Genomic DNA, 16774 nt, shown 5'->3' with positions numbered 1-16774 from the left:
CTAGCACACATCTCTATTTTTGCATTGCTAATTCTGTATCATTTTTTATACATAAGTCCCTCCTAAGATTCATCTCTCTTCTACTACAAGGTAAACTTCTTGAGGGCAGATAATAGGCATTAGTTATCTTAGCAGCATATGAACACAGACCTGTATTGTACTAGATTTTACAAATTCAACACTAGTATTTACTTCCTAGAAAAGTGGCAGCAAGGAACTAGCTAGAGGTAACTAATAAAAAGAACATCAAGGCATGTAGTATAAATGACATGTGACCCAAATTACAGAAAGTTTTAATAGCAGTTACAAGAACAATATGGCTCTAAGTTCCTTCCTAGTCGCCACTCTCCTCTACACATTTTTCCTATTCGTTTCTACATCTAGCTTTCTTTCTGGTATGAAAACATAGGGTAAATTTTAATTATATTCACATTTAATTCCACTAATTAACTTCATAGTAAACTTAGGCCAGTGCTTGAGTTCTATGCTTAGATCTCACTTAAATCTCAGCAGTTATTCCATCACAGAAGACCAATTTAGGCATGTCTAAAGGCCCCTGAAGAGTCAACAAGAAGCTTCAATATTTTGAGGACTTTTCTCTGAAAGAAAATATCTAGATCACGTTATTCAACTTATTCAATTTAGTGTTATAACCAATAAACAATACCATAACTAAAATGACACAGAAATTTATGACTTCTAAATTTTTACTTACATGTAGATTTTACTTAAGACTATCAAAGTATCAATTTAACTTGAAAATAGAACCAAAATCATGCAAAATGTTCTAAATAGCTATTATGCCCAATCTTTAGAAAAATTATCTTTGAAATATGAACAATGGAATACTATGTAAAAACAATTCCTTGGGGTATTAGGGATCAAACTCAGGGCCTTGTGCATGATCTTAACACATTCTACCACTGAGTTACAATTTCCAGTTCCAGTGTGTAATGTTTAATTGAAAAGCAATTATAAAAGTAGTTGAACCATCCCCCCTTAACCAATGCTCATAGCAACAAGGTTTCCAATGGTCCAAATGTAATTTTTAGCTTTGCCCACATTCTCCAATGTGCACTGGAACTTAAGACTATGATGTTGGGGCAGTCCTCAGGAATTCTAATCATAGCCTTTCTTGACTTCTAGTTCCCTGGCTTGAACAGTGGTACTGCTGTTTTGTTTGTCACTCTAGTTAGGCATGAAGTCTTAATATCACCAATGCTAACCACAATGCCACAAAAGCAGGTAGATCTAACTTAAATAAAATAAATAAATAAAAGAATATGTAGTTAATTATTAGCTTACCACTATTTCCTGGTGGTTGTAATACATCTCCTGTTAGGCAGCACCACCCAACTGGAAAAATATCTCGAGAATCATACTTGCACCAATAATCAAATGCTCCACTCCAGCCATCAAATGTGATATGAACTTCATCACCTCTAACATTTCCAATGGTCGCAGGGCAGATCAAATAAGGGTTTTTTCTGTCAATAGCTTCCAGTTTCATCCCCACTTTAAAATTATTTATAGGTGGCTTTGGTGGTTCCTACCAAAACATTTTTTTAAAGTTTTCATTGTTAAGATATATTAAGAACCATTTGCTCAAGTGAATTCTCTTATAATCCTTAGCAAACAAAAATTAAGCTCCATATCTAAAAATTAATATAGGAAGAAAGGAGTTCTCACAGATTTGAAACTATGCTAGTATCTCACATTAGCCACACTAGTTTCCTTGATATTCCTCAAGCTTTTCAGACACAGCTCCTATACTGGGGCCTTGACCAGGGACATTCTCTATGTTTAAGCACTTCTTTAGATATTTGCTTGGTTAACAATCAGATCCTTCAGGTTTCTGTTCACATTACCTTTCATTTGACACTTGCCCTAATTCTTTACCCTACTTAAAATTGTACAACCACTTCCCCCAAATGTCTCTCTGGATCTCCTTCATACACACACACTCTCTCCCCTCCTCTCCTTTTGCATAGCACATATCATTTCTTACATGTGTCCGTGTTTTGCTTTTTAAGTTGTGTTTATTGTCTGTCTCTCCTCACTAGCATACAAGTGCCATAAGGGTGGGTATTTTGGCTTGGATATGAGGTGTCCCCCTAAAAGCTCCTGTGTTAATGCAGGATTGTTTGGAGATAAAATGATAAGATTGTGAGAGATGTAACCTTATTAGTCCATCCTAGTTTCAGTGGAATGACTGGGTGGTAACTGTAGACAGGTGGGGTGTGGCTGGAAGAGGGGAGTCACTGCGGGCCTGCTCTGAGAGGGTGCATCTTCTCTATGGCTCCTTTCCCCATTGTTTGGCCCTAGTAAACAAATTTAATTGCTGATCCAGTAATTTAAAAAGTATTTTTGCTTTTCCATATCAGAGAAGACAAAGCATTAGCATTCCCATTAGCACAATAAAACTACTGATAAGTTATTCAAAGTTTTTTACGACACTTACCTGCTTAAAGGAAGTTGCAGGTGCCATTTCAGATCCATTTAGTGTTCGTAAAAGGAACATTGGCCAAGATGATGCATTCATCTGGTAGCCTATTTTAAAAATTAGAAATCATGAAAAAGTCCCCCTGTGATACTATAGCAAATTGGTATAAAAAAAACATGTTTCATTCATCATTCTTTTCCAGAGAACCTCCTTATCTAAGGATTTGGGATACAGGCAAGAGAAGCAAATGCACCCTCCTCTCATTGTTACTGCCCCCACTGTACTGTCTGGCAACAATGCTACAGCGGGGCTGGCAACTTTTATTTTTCTTTCTTTTTTATTTTTGGTACTGGAGATTGAGCTATGTCCCCAGTCCTTGATTACAGATGTGTGCCACCACACATAGCAAAACTCTGTTTTAGAGAAGCCATTGGCTAGGGTTAACAATGAACATGTATCTGTTAGGGATCCAAGAAAGAGTCTGGAAGAAGCTCCATTTTACCAATAACCACGCAAGCATAGGCAAAGGTTCCAAAAGACTTGTAACCCCTTTTTCCTCAGAGGCCCTGGCTTCTTTTCTTTCAGAAAGACAGTTTTCTGTCAAACTCAGCAAACATACACATACAACAGTACATTTCATTGTATATAAATTTTATATACAAAAAAATGATAAATGCTTATTCTACTTTAAGTATTTAGGTATACTAATATCAATAATTTACTCTGAAATGCATTAAAAATAAGAGGGATTGAGGAATTAATAGAAGGACAGAAAATGGATAAATAATAAAGCAAGTACAATAAAATGATAATGGTAGAATTGAAGTAGTGGGTATATGGGTTTTCACTGTAAAATTCTTCTGATTTTTATGTATACTTGCAATTTTTCCAAAAAATTAAGAAAAAAGACTGTTCTTGCTTCAGCAATCTTTACATATAATAAACATGATCTTAGAATTCATATCAGAAGCTACCAAAGGAGATTCAACAGGTGTCTTTGCTAGAGATCTCAACTGATATCACAGCATCTGGCACAGGCAGCAGGAAGCAAGAGGGCTGTTAGTTTTACTATTTTCTGGGGACAAACTGTTTCATACAACACCTGCCCTACCTTGATGCCAGAAATGGAAAGAAATTATTAGCAAGGATCCTTGATGGATACACGCATTAAGTTAGACAGTCATACTGACAATGACATATCAATAGGACAAAACATGTAAGAAAGTTAAGATAGAAAAAGTCGTCCTCTAATAATCCTGTACAAAAACTATCTGATTAGGGAAAACAACTGCCATTAAGAAAAAAAGTGTATGTGGGGTGTGTGTGCTTGATTTGTCACTTACTATCCTATAATAAATATCTAATAGGTAGCATTCTTGGAAGAATATTCCACAACCATCATTCTTTGGTCCTTATGCTTAACTCTCATCTTACTCTATCATGCATGAGATTTTTCTAAATTTTAAATTTTTGAAATTTTAAATCATCTAAAGTCAAACATAGATTAAAAGACCAAAAAACAGATTAAAGTACATATAAATCGTTTTTAGAACAGCCAGGAATGGTGAAACATGCCTGTAATCCCAATGGCTCGGACGTTGAGACAGGAGGATCTCGAGTTCAAAGTTAGCCTCAACAATGGCAAGGAACTAAGCAACTCGGTGAGACCCTGTCTCTAAATAAAAATACAAAATAGAGCTAGAGATGTGGCTCAGTGGTCAAGTGCCCCTGAGTTCAATCCCCAGTACCAAAAGTTTTAAAATAGATAAAACTAATCTATAATGTTAGGAAGTCTGGATGGTACTTATATTTGGGAAGGGGTAGCTTATAACTTGGGGAATCAGCAGGAGTGGGCTTCTAGGGTGTTCTATTTCCTAATTTGAGTGGTAGTTATACAGGTATGTTCATTTTAAGTTGTATATTTATGATTTGTACACTTTGGTTTGTAGGCCAAAAGGAAAAATCTTTTAATAACCTTTAAGATTTAAATAAACAAAAAATTTTAAAAAGGAAAATTTTATATTAAATGGAAATTATTTTATATTAAATGGAAATAAACTATTCAAAAATGCCTATAAAGCAAATTGACAAATTGTGAATTTTTATATGCACTGCCAAAATAGGTACCAATCTGCAAGTATTGCTATATATTTCATCTTTTAAAAAAAATCTGAAAAGTAATTTGAAAAAAAGAGAATGACCATAAATCTGGCTATGCATTTGAAATGCTGACAATTACAATAGCTGCATTTTCTTTAAATAAAATGCAAAAATATGTTATCATATTGCAAACAAATAAAAATCCAAACAAGGAAGTACTAAGTCCTAGGTCTGTACTTACATACCATACAGAATTTTGTATAATACTACAAACAAAAAATTTAAGTGATATGAAGAAAAAGCAAACCAAAAACAAAAACAAAAACAAAAAAACACATATACCCCGAACCATCTTCTTAGAATAACATATCTCTGACTAGTTTTTAAAAATATTTTAGAGTTGAGGATGTAGCTCAGTAGCAAAGGGCCTGCTTAGCAAGTCTGAAGAACTGGGTTTGACTCCCAGCACCACCCAAACAAACAAGTAAATATTTTAAGCCAATTTTTTTTGGGGGGGTGGAGTGCTAGGGACTGAACTAAGGACTTTGTGCATGCTAAGCACACATTCCACCACTGAGCTACAACTGTAACCCTAAATCAAATTAGTTATAATTAACAACTACAACAAGGACAGTACGAAAAGATATTGTTAAAAGAATAGCTACTGTCAGGCACATTGGTGCATACCTATAATTCCAGCAAATTGGGAAGCTGAGGCAGGAAGATCACAAGTTCGAGGATAGCCTTGGGAACTTAATGAGACCCTCTCTCAAAATTTAAAAAAAATAATAAAAAAGAGCTGGGGATGTAGTTAAAGAGGTATACCGCCCCTGGGTTCAATTTCCTGTATCACAAAAAAAAAAAAAAAAAAAAAACCAATACCTATCAATCACTCAGGTGTACAATGATAATAAAAATCAAACTGAATCACTTATTTTCTACAGAGTACCATGATATGCTTAAATTTAAAATTTTTTGCCCAAAATAAGAGTCACACTCTTTTTTTCTTTTAAAGGCTTAGCTGAAATTGAGTGTTACATACTTGGTACCTTAATTCCTTTACTAAAAGTTCCATCCTCTACATCTTTTCAAATACCTAAAGGTAAGTTCCCTGGTAGACTAGTGGTTAGGATTTGGAGATCTCTCTCAAAGACTGAAAGGTACTGAGCCCTATCTCTCTCACCCGATTTCTTCCCACCATAGGTATAAAGAAATTCTCATGTTAGGAACTGGAGCCTTAATGTGAAATCTTACCTTTCACCTACATTCATCCCATATCAAAAATGTTGAATGGCTCAATGGACAATATCGAAAAGGCTGTAACTCATATTAAATGCTATAGATTTCTCCCTCGATGGGTTTCTGAATCTGAATGTGTAATTTAAAGCTTCATTTAGCATTTCAAGTTTGAAGACTTAGCATGAACACTGCCCTGAAATGAACTCTTCAGCACACATATGACATACGTGTAGTCAGGTCAAACTCCACAACATATGGCAAGGAGTTCCTCTCTCATTGTACATTCTACACAGTAACCACTTGACCATCTATTTGCAAGCATGTCTAAGAGATTTTTAAAAGGCCACTTAAAACTATTTCTACTAAATATCACAGTAAGAATGTTACTTTTAAAATGGTTTATTCAGGTTGGGATTATAGCTCAGAGGCAGAGCACTTGCCTAGCACATGTAAGGCACTGGGTTCGATCCTAAGCACCACATAAAAAGTAAATAAACAAAAGTTATTGTTAAAAATGGTTCATTCTTACCCAGTGGGGGCTGAAGTAAGTCTCCTTCTTTTTCACATGTCCCGACAGGCTGTATGTCCCGGGAATCAACAAGTCTCCAAAAATCATTTCTATTGTCACTACCATCCAGTCGTAAACGTAATCTGGCCCCAGTAATTCCAATAACCGTAGCAATACATACTGAAGTAACATTGCGAGGATCACGGGCTTCCAATTTCATACCAACTTTGAAGTCATTTGCTGGTGGAATCTTAGACTATATATAGATAAAAAAAAAAATTTGTCAAAATGCACCAACTTTAAGAAAAACAGATCATCAGTTATGTTATCAGAATACCTGGGCAACATTTTAAGAATGAGTCATAGCATACAGTAAATGAGGTCAAACCTGTAAGGGTCAAGGAAAAGTCTTCTCCAAACTATCTCCTTGGTTTGACATGCAGCATAAAAACACTGCTGATGGCTACTCTTACTCAACTGCCCACACACCTAAATACAAATTCTAAAATTCACCTTGAGTGGTTTTCTAAAATAAGAATGTAATTAGGCTATTGCTCTTGGAAAAAAACCTACTAGCAGTTCATCATTGCTTATGATAAAGTCCAGCTGCTCAGCACAGTTTAAACACCCCCAACACCATCACCACCATCTACTGTGGGCTCCAAGCTACCCCAAGCTATCCCTCAATATTCAGATTCTTTCACATCCAGGTGCCTTGGCTTTGGGTGCTCTCTGCCTTCCCCTTTTCCTAGCCATCTCAAATAGCATGTTTTCTATTATCCCTCCCAGTATAGAGTTATCACACTTCTCATAATTATTTATTTACATGTTTGTCTTCCCCTCCAGATGGGCAATCATAAGGGTTTAGTAAACCTGACATAGAGTAAATTCTTAATGACAATGCAAACAGACCATCTAGCTCCTAAGTGGCACTACCATAGTCCTACTTTCTCCTCACAAACCTAAGCATCACACAGACACCCTTCAACAAGTAAATGGTTTACACTAATATAAACAACATCTACAGAATTTTGGCATACCTGTCTGAAGCATTCTGCAGGAGCACTTAAAGATCCAGTCTCTTTCAAGTATTTGTCCCACTGGAAATCATCTGGAAAAAAACCACATGTACAAAATAGGGATGGATGGATAAACATACATTTATATATGAAGGTGTTTAGGTATGTGATCTGAAAGAATTTTACCCATGGAAAGAAAAAAATTCTGAGAAGAAGAGTAGTTTCTCAAAGGACTAGTAGATCCAAAGTGTCAAGATGATGTTAGTGGAGCAAAGCAGTTAGCTGATCATTAGTGCAGTCATGGATACGGATTATTTTAATGATCTACATTTTCTATAAACTCATAATGTTCTCTCTTAATAACATTTCATAATGTCAGAGAAGATCAGTGTACTTTGCTGGCCTGAAACAGTGTATGTTGCCTGACTAGTTAGACTGCCAAGGGACAGAAAGACTGTCTCTCAGTCTTTCACTGAGAAAAAGACTTTTCTCACTACTACCTCAGATGAAATTTAATTGAACTCAGGGGCACTCAATCACTGAGCCACATCCCCAGCCCTATTTTGTATTTTATTTAGAGACAGGGTCGCACAGATTTGCTTTTGCTAAGGATGGCTTCAAACTCAAGATCCTCCTGTCTCAGTCAGCCTCCCTCCTGAGCTGCTGGGATTACAGGAGTGTGCCACCACGCCTGGTTTCTTGTTAAATTTTATTACTATAAAAATAGTGGGTTTGAGAGTTCCCATTCCTGGGGGAATCTGCCTTACCAGTTTCTTATGCAAGAGTCTCCCCTTATCCCTAGTCCCCCTCATCCACAATTTTAGTTACCCCCAAATCAACTGCAATCCAAAAATATTAATAGAAAATTTCAGAAATAAACAATCCACACATTTTAAACTACATGGCTGCTCTGGGAAGTGTGCTGAAATCTCATACAGAGCACGAATCATCCCTTTGTCCATGTTGTGTACTACCTGCCTGTTGGTCACTTAGTAGTAATCTCAGTATCAGATCAACTGCTGAAGTATCAAAGTGCTTCTTTCCAATAACTCATATTTTATTTAATAAGAATTGCCCCAGAACATAATGATGATGATGGTGGCAATTCAAATATAACAAAAAGACAAAAGATGCTACTGCCTTTTAAGTGAAAAGGTGAGAGTTCTCAATAAGAAAAAGGTTGTATGCTAAGGTTGTTACAATCTATGGCAAGTTATAGGCTACCAATCTCTCATCATGCCTAATTTATAAATTGGACTTTTCTCTCTCTCTCTCTCTCTCTCTCTCTCTCTCTCTCTCTCTCTCTCTATATATATATATATATATATATATATATATATATATATATATATATATATATATGAAAAAAATATATAGTATATACAGAATACAGTTCCACCATCCCTGGTCTCAGGCATCCACTGGGGGTCTTCAAATCTATCTTCCTCAGATAGAAGTACCCTTCAAAGGCTACTTACACTGACACACACACACACACACACACACACACACACACACAAAACAGAGTACTGACAAATGTTTACCATCAGCTTTATGGAAAATATAAACAAAAATCTCCAGAGTAAATCAGAGTCATAATGTCTCTCACAAGTGCTAGGGTTAGGTTCACAAGCTACATGAAGATAGGAAAAACATCTGCAGCTGGAAGTTTCTCAGTTGAATGATCAGTACCCACTATTTCACAGCATTTATCACAACTGTAACTGCATTCATTTAATGTCTCATTTGCCTCCTAAGCTCAAAGAGGGCAGGAATCATGTCTGTCTTTTCGTCACTAGATTTCCATAATTTGTCAAGCACTGTCCTAATAAGTCAGACAAGTCACACGTAGTGGTGCATGTCTGTAATCCCAGTGGCTTGGGAAGCTGAGGCGCTAAACAACTCAGTGAGACCTGGTCTCTAAATAAAATACAAAATAGGGCTGGGGATGTGGCTCAGTGGTCAAGTGCCCCTGAGTTCAATCCCTGGTACCCCCCCCCCCAAAAAAAAACCAAAATCCTGTGTCTCTTGGAGCTTACCTTCTAAGTCATTTACTTATAAGATGAGATGTTAGGGTCTAGGCCCTGAGAAATATCTGTAGACAGCTGTCAATTTGATTAAGTAACCTCATGTTTTTAACCAAAAATTTGAGAATTTTGAAAAGTTACTAGTTTCTTATCTTTAAGAATATATTTTTAAATGTATTCATATGGAATATCCAAAATAGGGCTGGGGTTGTGGCTCAGTGGTAGAGCAAAGCATACATGAGGCACTGGGTTTGATCCTCAGCACATTAAAATAAAGAAAAGAAGAGAGAGAGAGAGAGAGAGAGAGAGAGAGAGAGAGAAAGAAATACCCAAAATAGGCCAATCTATAGAGACACAAAGCGGATCAGTATTTGCCTAGGGGAATGGAACATGTTAGGGACTGATGGGGAGTAACTGCTAATGGGTACAGGGTTTTTTTTTCCTAGGATGATGACAATGTTCTAAATTTCATTGTAATGATCCTCACACAACTCTGTGAACATAGTGAAAACCACTGAACTGTACACTTAAATGAATGAACAGTATGGTATGTGAATATCATGTCCTTTTTTGGGGGGGGGGCAGTATAGGGGATTGAATTCAGGGGTACTCAACCGCTGAGCCACATCCCCAGCCCTATTTTGTATTTTATTTAGAGACAGGGTCTCACTGAGTTGCTTAGCATCTTGCCTCTGCTGAGGCTGGCTTTGAACTTGTGATCCTCCCATCTCGGCCTCCCACGTTGCTAGGATTACAGGCATGTGTCACCATGCTAGGCTGTGAATCATATCTTGATGAAGTTGTCATTAAAACAAACAAAAACAGATGGACAGCAATAAGAACATTCCAACCTAATGGCCTCCATTTCCTTGGATGGTTTCAGGTGTCGTAGGGAAGAGATGAAAAATAAATTCAGCCAATGAGAAAGGGAACTTAAAGCAATGAGGGCCCAACTACAGTAAGAGACAATGATTCCACGGGGATAACCTCTACAGGGAATCTTCACATAGGAACAAAGTCATTGGGTGAACTACTCCAGAACTGGGGTTGGCAGGACAGATAAAACAAAGACAAAGGACAACCAGGTTGCCTGCAAGTCTTGTAAAACAATAGTTTGTCTGGTATTTTTTTTTATTCAGCCTTTTATATGCATATGACTTATTTTCTCATTTTCCTTATGAGTTAGCAGGTCCCATGTGCCAGAGGTCAGATTCTCTCTCTAAGGCAGTTTTATACACATGCCCTTCACAATAAGGAACTTAAGATACAAATCAGTAACTTAGAGTTAATAAAGTTAACAACTACAGAATATTTACTACACTTCTCAGATTACTTCGGATAATTTCTTCATGAGAAAATATTAGTCATTTGTCTTTCAAATAATTTGTCCATTTCATCTAAGTTGTATAATAGTGATATAATAAATGCTATAAATGTTAATAAATGTTAACATATTGTTAATAATTAATAGTGCTTACTATAATATTAATAACATTCCCTTATTTTTCTAATGTCACTATTTTGTAGGGGAATATCATTTTTCATTCCCAGAACTGGTGATTTGAGTCTCATCTTTTTTCCTTTTTTTCAAAAAAAAATTTTTAAAGGACTGGGAATGTGGCTCAATAGTTAAGCACCCCTGGGTTCAATCCCTAGTACAAAACAAACAAACTGTGATTTAGCAAAATCTTCACTGAAATACAATTACCATTTTACTTAATCCATATCAACCTTATCTCTAAGTAAAACAAAGTAAAGATTTCAAAATAAAATACAAGTTTTGACCTTTTCCATTGCTTTGATTTTATATTTCTGAGTTTATTGTACACATTGTACCAAAAGCAATAAGGAAAGAGTTTAATACCAAATAAGGAAGAAAACCATGATGTAGTAAACTACTTTAAAACCTACCATTTTGCACAGATGATGTGCTTGAGTGAGGAGTTTTCTCTTGACTCTCCTTCTTGACTTCCATCGAATCTAAAAGAGAAAATAGTCAGCAATACCAAAAGGTCACAGCATTGGTCTGAAAGAACATGTTAAAAAAAATAAAATAAAATAAACCTGAAGTTATTCTTAATAATCAGCACTCAAATAGCCCTAGACCCTTTAATTTTTATGACTAAGATCCTCGTTTTCTACATAGATCTTACTATTTTCTGACATACTATTCAATTTATAATTTGCTCACTTGATTTTGTTTATTATATGTCTCACTCTACTCAAATGAAAGCTCCACAAGGGAAGGGATTTATTTTGCCTGTCTGGTTCACTAGAACAGGAACTGGCATACAGAACACTCAACCATTTGTTATAACTGTTATAAACCAAAATGAGCTGATCCTTAAAATGTTTAAATTCTAATACATTAGGCCTTGAATTCAATTCCCAGGACCACAAAAATAAAATAGCAAAAAAAAAAAAAAGAAAATCCTTCCAAATTTACATGTCCTAGAAATAAAATGGATGCTTCTGAGTGCTCAAAACATCACAGGGAAGCTAGGTAATTCAATGGAGTAGGCAGTTTTTTCTGTCTTAAGATAAAGCACTCAGGGCTGGGGTTGTGGCTCAGTGGTAGAGCACTCGCCTAGCATGCATGAGGCCCTGGGTTCGAACCTCAGCACCACATAAAAATAAAATAAAAAGGTATTGTGTCTACATGCAACTAAAACAAAACATTAAAAAATAAAAAAGATAAAGCACTCAAACAGCCCTGGACTCTTGAGACCTCACCATTAGATATACCATTTCATCCACATATATTAAAGTATTTCTGAAAGGACATTTTTTAAAAACTGAAGCATAATACTGCCATTATACCTCTAAAATTAACTAAAATGTCTTAGTATCATCAAATAACCAAGAGGTGTTCATACTGCTCCAACTGCTTCAATTATCTTAAGTGTATATTAGAAGCAGGACTCAATGTTCCCATACTGCAATGGTTGTTATGCCCCTTAAGTCTCTTTTGATCTGTAGGCTCCTTCTCCTTTTTTTCCCTCCCCTTGCAATTTTGTTGTTGTTGTTGACAATACCAACTAGCTAGTCCTCTAGAGTTTTCCAATTAGAATTTTGCTGACTCCCTTCCCACAGCACGGTGTTCTTCTGGTCCTAGTAGTTTCTCTAAATTGGTATTAGTATTTCAATACAGAAAAGTTTAATCATATTCAAATTTAGCTTTCTGAAGAAGATGAGAGGATAAGGTGATTTCATACATGATGTACATAAGAGGCTCCCAATATCTTAATATCTCTTTTTGTGATATGAACGGCCATGGATGGGTACTGCCTAGACCCATTAGTTTATCAGTGGCTACAAAATGGAGGGATTCTAAATCTAGCATTCATTCATTATTATCCAGAAAACTTTGTGTGGTACTGGGGACTGAACCCAAGGGTGCTTTACCACTGAGCTACATCCCCGGCCCTTTTTAAATTTTTTGAGACAGGATCTCTCTAAGCTGCTGAGACTGGCCTTGAACTTGTGATCCTCCTGCCTCAGTCTCCCAAGTCACTGGGATTACAGACATGTGCCACAAAGTCCAGCACATCCAGACAACAACTGTAGAGAGAAACTTCCTCTCTTCAACCACTCAGTTACCCTGAGGTATTGATCACACAAGGAGGTCATATTCAACATATTTTTTTTTATTCTCAAGTTTTCAAAACGATAAGTTGGATCTCTAGCAATCTCCACAGATGACCAATAGGTTTTACTTGTTTTTTTTTTATCATTATGAATTCATGAATTTAAACATACTTGATGTATTTCCAACCATTGCTGTTTTGGCCTTACTGATGCTCTGATTGTCAAGTAAGTAATAAGCTTCTTTTTTTTTTTTTTAAGTTTCAATTCAGGGGCTGGGGAGATAGCTCAGTCAGTAGAGTGCTTGCCTTGCAAGCACAAGGCCCTGGGTTCGATCCCCAGCACCACAAAAAAAAAAAAAAAAAAAAGTTTCAATTCAGTATGGAATATATCTATCCTATTAAAAACTTAATGAAGAAGTTTTTTTTTCCCCTTCACAAACTGAGATATCCCCAAAACACAACTATGTATATCCAAAGGATATGAAATCAGTATATCAAAGACATCAGAACTCCCTGTTCATTGCAGCATTTCTCATAATGGCTAATACATTATTGAATCAACCTGTGTGTCCATCAGTAGGCAAATGGATAAAGGAAATGGGGTAGTATCCTTAGAAAGGGAAATTATCATTTATGACAACATGGATAAATCTGAGGGTATTATATTAAGTAAAATAAGCCAGGCACCAAAAAAAAAAAAAAAAAAAACATGATCTCACTTATATGTGGAATCTAAAATGTTGAACTCAGAGAATCAGAGAGACTCTGGTTATAAGAGGCTGGGCTTGGGGAGCTGTTTGTCAAAGGACACAAAATTTACATTGAACAGGAAGAATAAGTTCATGAGATCTATTTACATCATGGTTACAGTGATTAATGACAACTTTTTATATACTTGAAACTTGTCAAGAAAGATTTTAAGTATTCTTACCACAAATAAATGAGAAATATGTGAGGTAATGCATACGTTAATTAGTTTTTTAGCTACTGCACAAGTTATATATCAAAACATCATATTGTACACCAAAAATAAAATAATTTTTACCTGTCAAAAAAAGAACAAAATATTTCAAATATGCAGATTAAACCTATCCCATAACATTTCACTAACCAAGAAAGATCCAAGAAAAATGCTAAATCAGGATGTGGATAACAGGGTCACCTGGGACACTGGTGGCAAGGGCTCAACCACCCTGTGAGGCAGCCTCTTTTGCTCTGGGTCAGCCTGATCTCTGCTGCCCTCTCCTGGCCAGTGGCTTGGCCCAACCAGATCTTTGCTTCAGTGAACTCAAGATGACCACTGCTGCTGTGAATTTGCTGCTCCTCTACCTGGAACATGCTTCTTCTCCTTCCTCATCTGGCTAATTTCTCCTACCTTACCATGGTAGATGCTGGTGCCATTTTGTCTAGGCGTTGTCCCTCCATCCCTCCTCTGTGCTCCCTATCCTTTCTCTGTAACTGTTCAACTGCTCTTCCTTCTTTATTTTCCTTATATTTCCATTTGTTGTTTTTAGATATACATGACAATAGGGTGTGTTCTGACATGGAGTGCAACTCATTCCAATTAGGATCCCATTCTTGTGGTTGTACATGATGTGGAGTTACACTGGTTGTGTATTCATATATGAACATAGGAAAATTATGTCTGATTCATTCTACCGTCTTTCCTATTTCCATTCCCTCTCTCTTCCCTTCATTCTTCTTTGTATAATCCAATGAACTTCTATACTTCTCCTTCCTACCCTCCCTTGTTATGGGTTAGCATTCATACAACAGAGAGAGTATTCAGCCTTTGGTTTTGGGGAACTGGCTTATTTCACTTAGCATGATAGGCTCCAGTTCCATCCATCTACTGGCAAATGCCATAATTTCATTCTTTATTGCTGAGTAATATTCCATTGTACATATACATCATTTTCTTTATCATTCATCTGTTGAAGGGTATGTAGGTTGGTTCCATAGCTTAGCTACTGTGAACTGAGCTGCTATAAACACTGATGTGGCTTCTTTTTTTTTTGGGTGCTGGGGATCGAACCCAGGGCCTTGTGCTTACAAGGCAAGCACTCTACCGACTGAGCTATCTCCCCAGCCCTGATGTGGCTTCTTAAAGAAGGACCCAAGAATGATGCATTTCAAAATAACAGATCTACTTATTAGTTATAATTGAGGGACTCTTTAAAATATGTTAACACTTAAAAGGGTTATAAACAATTCTTTCTGTTTAAATTATTTGATTTAAAAAAGTACATACTTACATTCACTAAAAAGTTCCATAGTAAGATTTTCTAAGATGAAAGAAAGTGAAAATGTAAAGGCATGACTCCTGCTCTAGAGAAATTCAATGTAGTTATAGACACTACCCCAAACTAATACACTTAACAAAATTTAAAGGATAGCATTCATCTAACCAGAGGAAATTATGAGAGATAGAGGACTTGAAGGAGGAACAGGATTTAGCAAGGCAAATGTGTAGAAAATGTATAATGGAAAGGGAAACACAACACTAAGCAAAGTGCAAATGAGTGTGGCATACTCATTGGACATTAAGCAGACAAGATGGAATGAAGCATTTTTAATCACTCATACCAGAGTTAGATGATCTGGATTCTAACCTTGGATTTATCACAAAATATTGTATAACCTGTCCACTTAACCTCCCTCAGTTTCAGTTTTCCCATTTATAAAACTCGTACAGCAGGACATGATTGTCTTTAATAGTTATTCAGTTCTAAAATTCCACTTCTAAGCACTTAACATCTATGGTTTCAAAGGCTTTATTTCAAAAGTTCAGTATACCAAATGAGTAACTGAAAACATTATCATCTTTAGGTAAGTAAAGTTTACCTTCATTCACTGTTTGTCCCATAGTGTCACTTCCTGGTGTTCTCTCCTACAAGGGGGGGAAAAACACAATTAATGCCTCCTTTTAGTGTAATATAATTCAAAATGGTAGTAGTTAGGAATCAGTGATAGAATCAGACTATTTCAATCTCTTTCCCTTGAATAAAAGTGATAAGATTAGTATACCAATAGTTGTCTAGGAAAAGGGGGGAATTGGAAAGTCATTGCTAATGGACATGTGTAGGGGTATGGCATTTCCTTTTTGGGGTGCTGAAATGTTCTAACATTAGACAGTAGTGATGGTTGTGCAACCTTGTGAATATACAAAAAACAACTGAATTGTACACTTTAAAAAGTTAAATTTTATAGTGTGTGAATTACATCAACCTAAAAATCATATGAGTAAAACAGAGCAGATGGTAGATGTGACAAAGTTGGTATTCAAATTGAAGCCTATCCCAAAAGCTCACTTTTACCACACTGTTGCCAAGAGATGGAAGAATCATGATTGCTGGTGAAACTTTTCAATCAAGAAGTCAAGTCCTCAAAGATAAATATAAGACTGTCCTCCCACTGCAAGAGCTAACCTAAGCCAGGTGGAATGGTCCACATCTGTAATCCCAGCGGCTCAGGAGGCTGAGGCAGGAGGATCATGAGTTCAAAGCCAGCCTCAGCAAAAGTGAGGCACTAAGCAACTCAGAAAGACCCTACCTCTAAAATAAAATACAAAAAAAAAGCTAACCTAGTCAGAAGTAGGCATATGAAGAAAACACAATATAAATACTATAAAGATGTTATGTACATAGAAAAACCTAATATGGCAAATTATACCTATCCTCCATAACTGTGTGACTGCAGTAAGAATTATGTACAAATGGTATTTAAAGGAAGCCTAGGGAGAATACATTTGTAAAGCTATCCAGAGGGCTGGAGTTGTGGCTCAGTAGTAGAGTGCTTGCCTGGCATGTGTGAGGCCCTGGGTTCGATCCTCAGCACCACATATAAATAAA

At 36.4% G+C, this 16774-nt stretch overlaps 1 protein-coding gene across 6 annotated transcripts in view; it reads right to left on the bottom strand.

Moving 5' to 3' along the window:
• Scml2 (Scm polycomb group protein like 2) overlaps window positions 1–16774 on the bottom strand; it is a 73111-nt gene that overhangs the window by 43539 nt on the left and 12798 nt on the right. For all 6 annotated transcript variants that reach the window (XM_047538205.1, XM_047538203.1, XM_047538204.1 and 3 more), the window contains exons 2-7: window positions 15768–15813; window positions 11248–11316; window positions 7331–7401; window positions 6312–6546; window positions 2462–2550; window positions 1306–1549 (exon numbers count right to left, since the gene is read on the bottom strand). In XM_047538205.1, coding sequence (XP_047394161.1) covers window positions 1306–1549; window positions 2462–2550; window positions 6312–6546; window positions 7331–7401; window positions 11248–11316; window positions 15768–15789 — 730 coding nt within the window. In that variant the 5' untranslated portion in view covers window positions 15790–15813. The remainder of the gene's footprint in view (window positions 1–1305; window positions 1550–2461; window positions 2551–6311; window positions 6547–7330; window positions 7402–11247; window positions 11317–15767; window positions 15814–16774) is intronic.

Source organism: Sciurus carolinensis, unplaced genomic scaffold (genome assembly GCF_902686445.1).
Source record: "Sciurus carolinensis unplaced genomic scaffold, mSciCar1.2, whole genome shotgun sequence".
NCBI classification, from domain to species: domain Eukaryota; kingdom Metazoa; phylum Chordata; class Mammalia; order Rodentia; family Sciuridae; genus Sciurus; species Sciurus carolinensis.
This window is presented reverse-complemented; position numbering and strand designations above follow the sequence as displayed.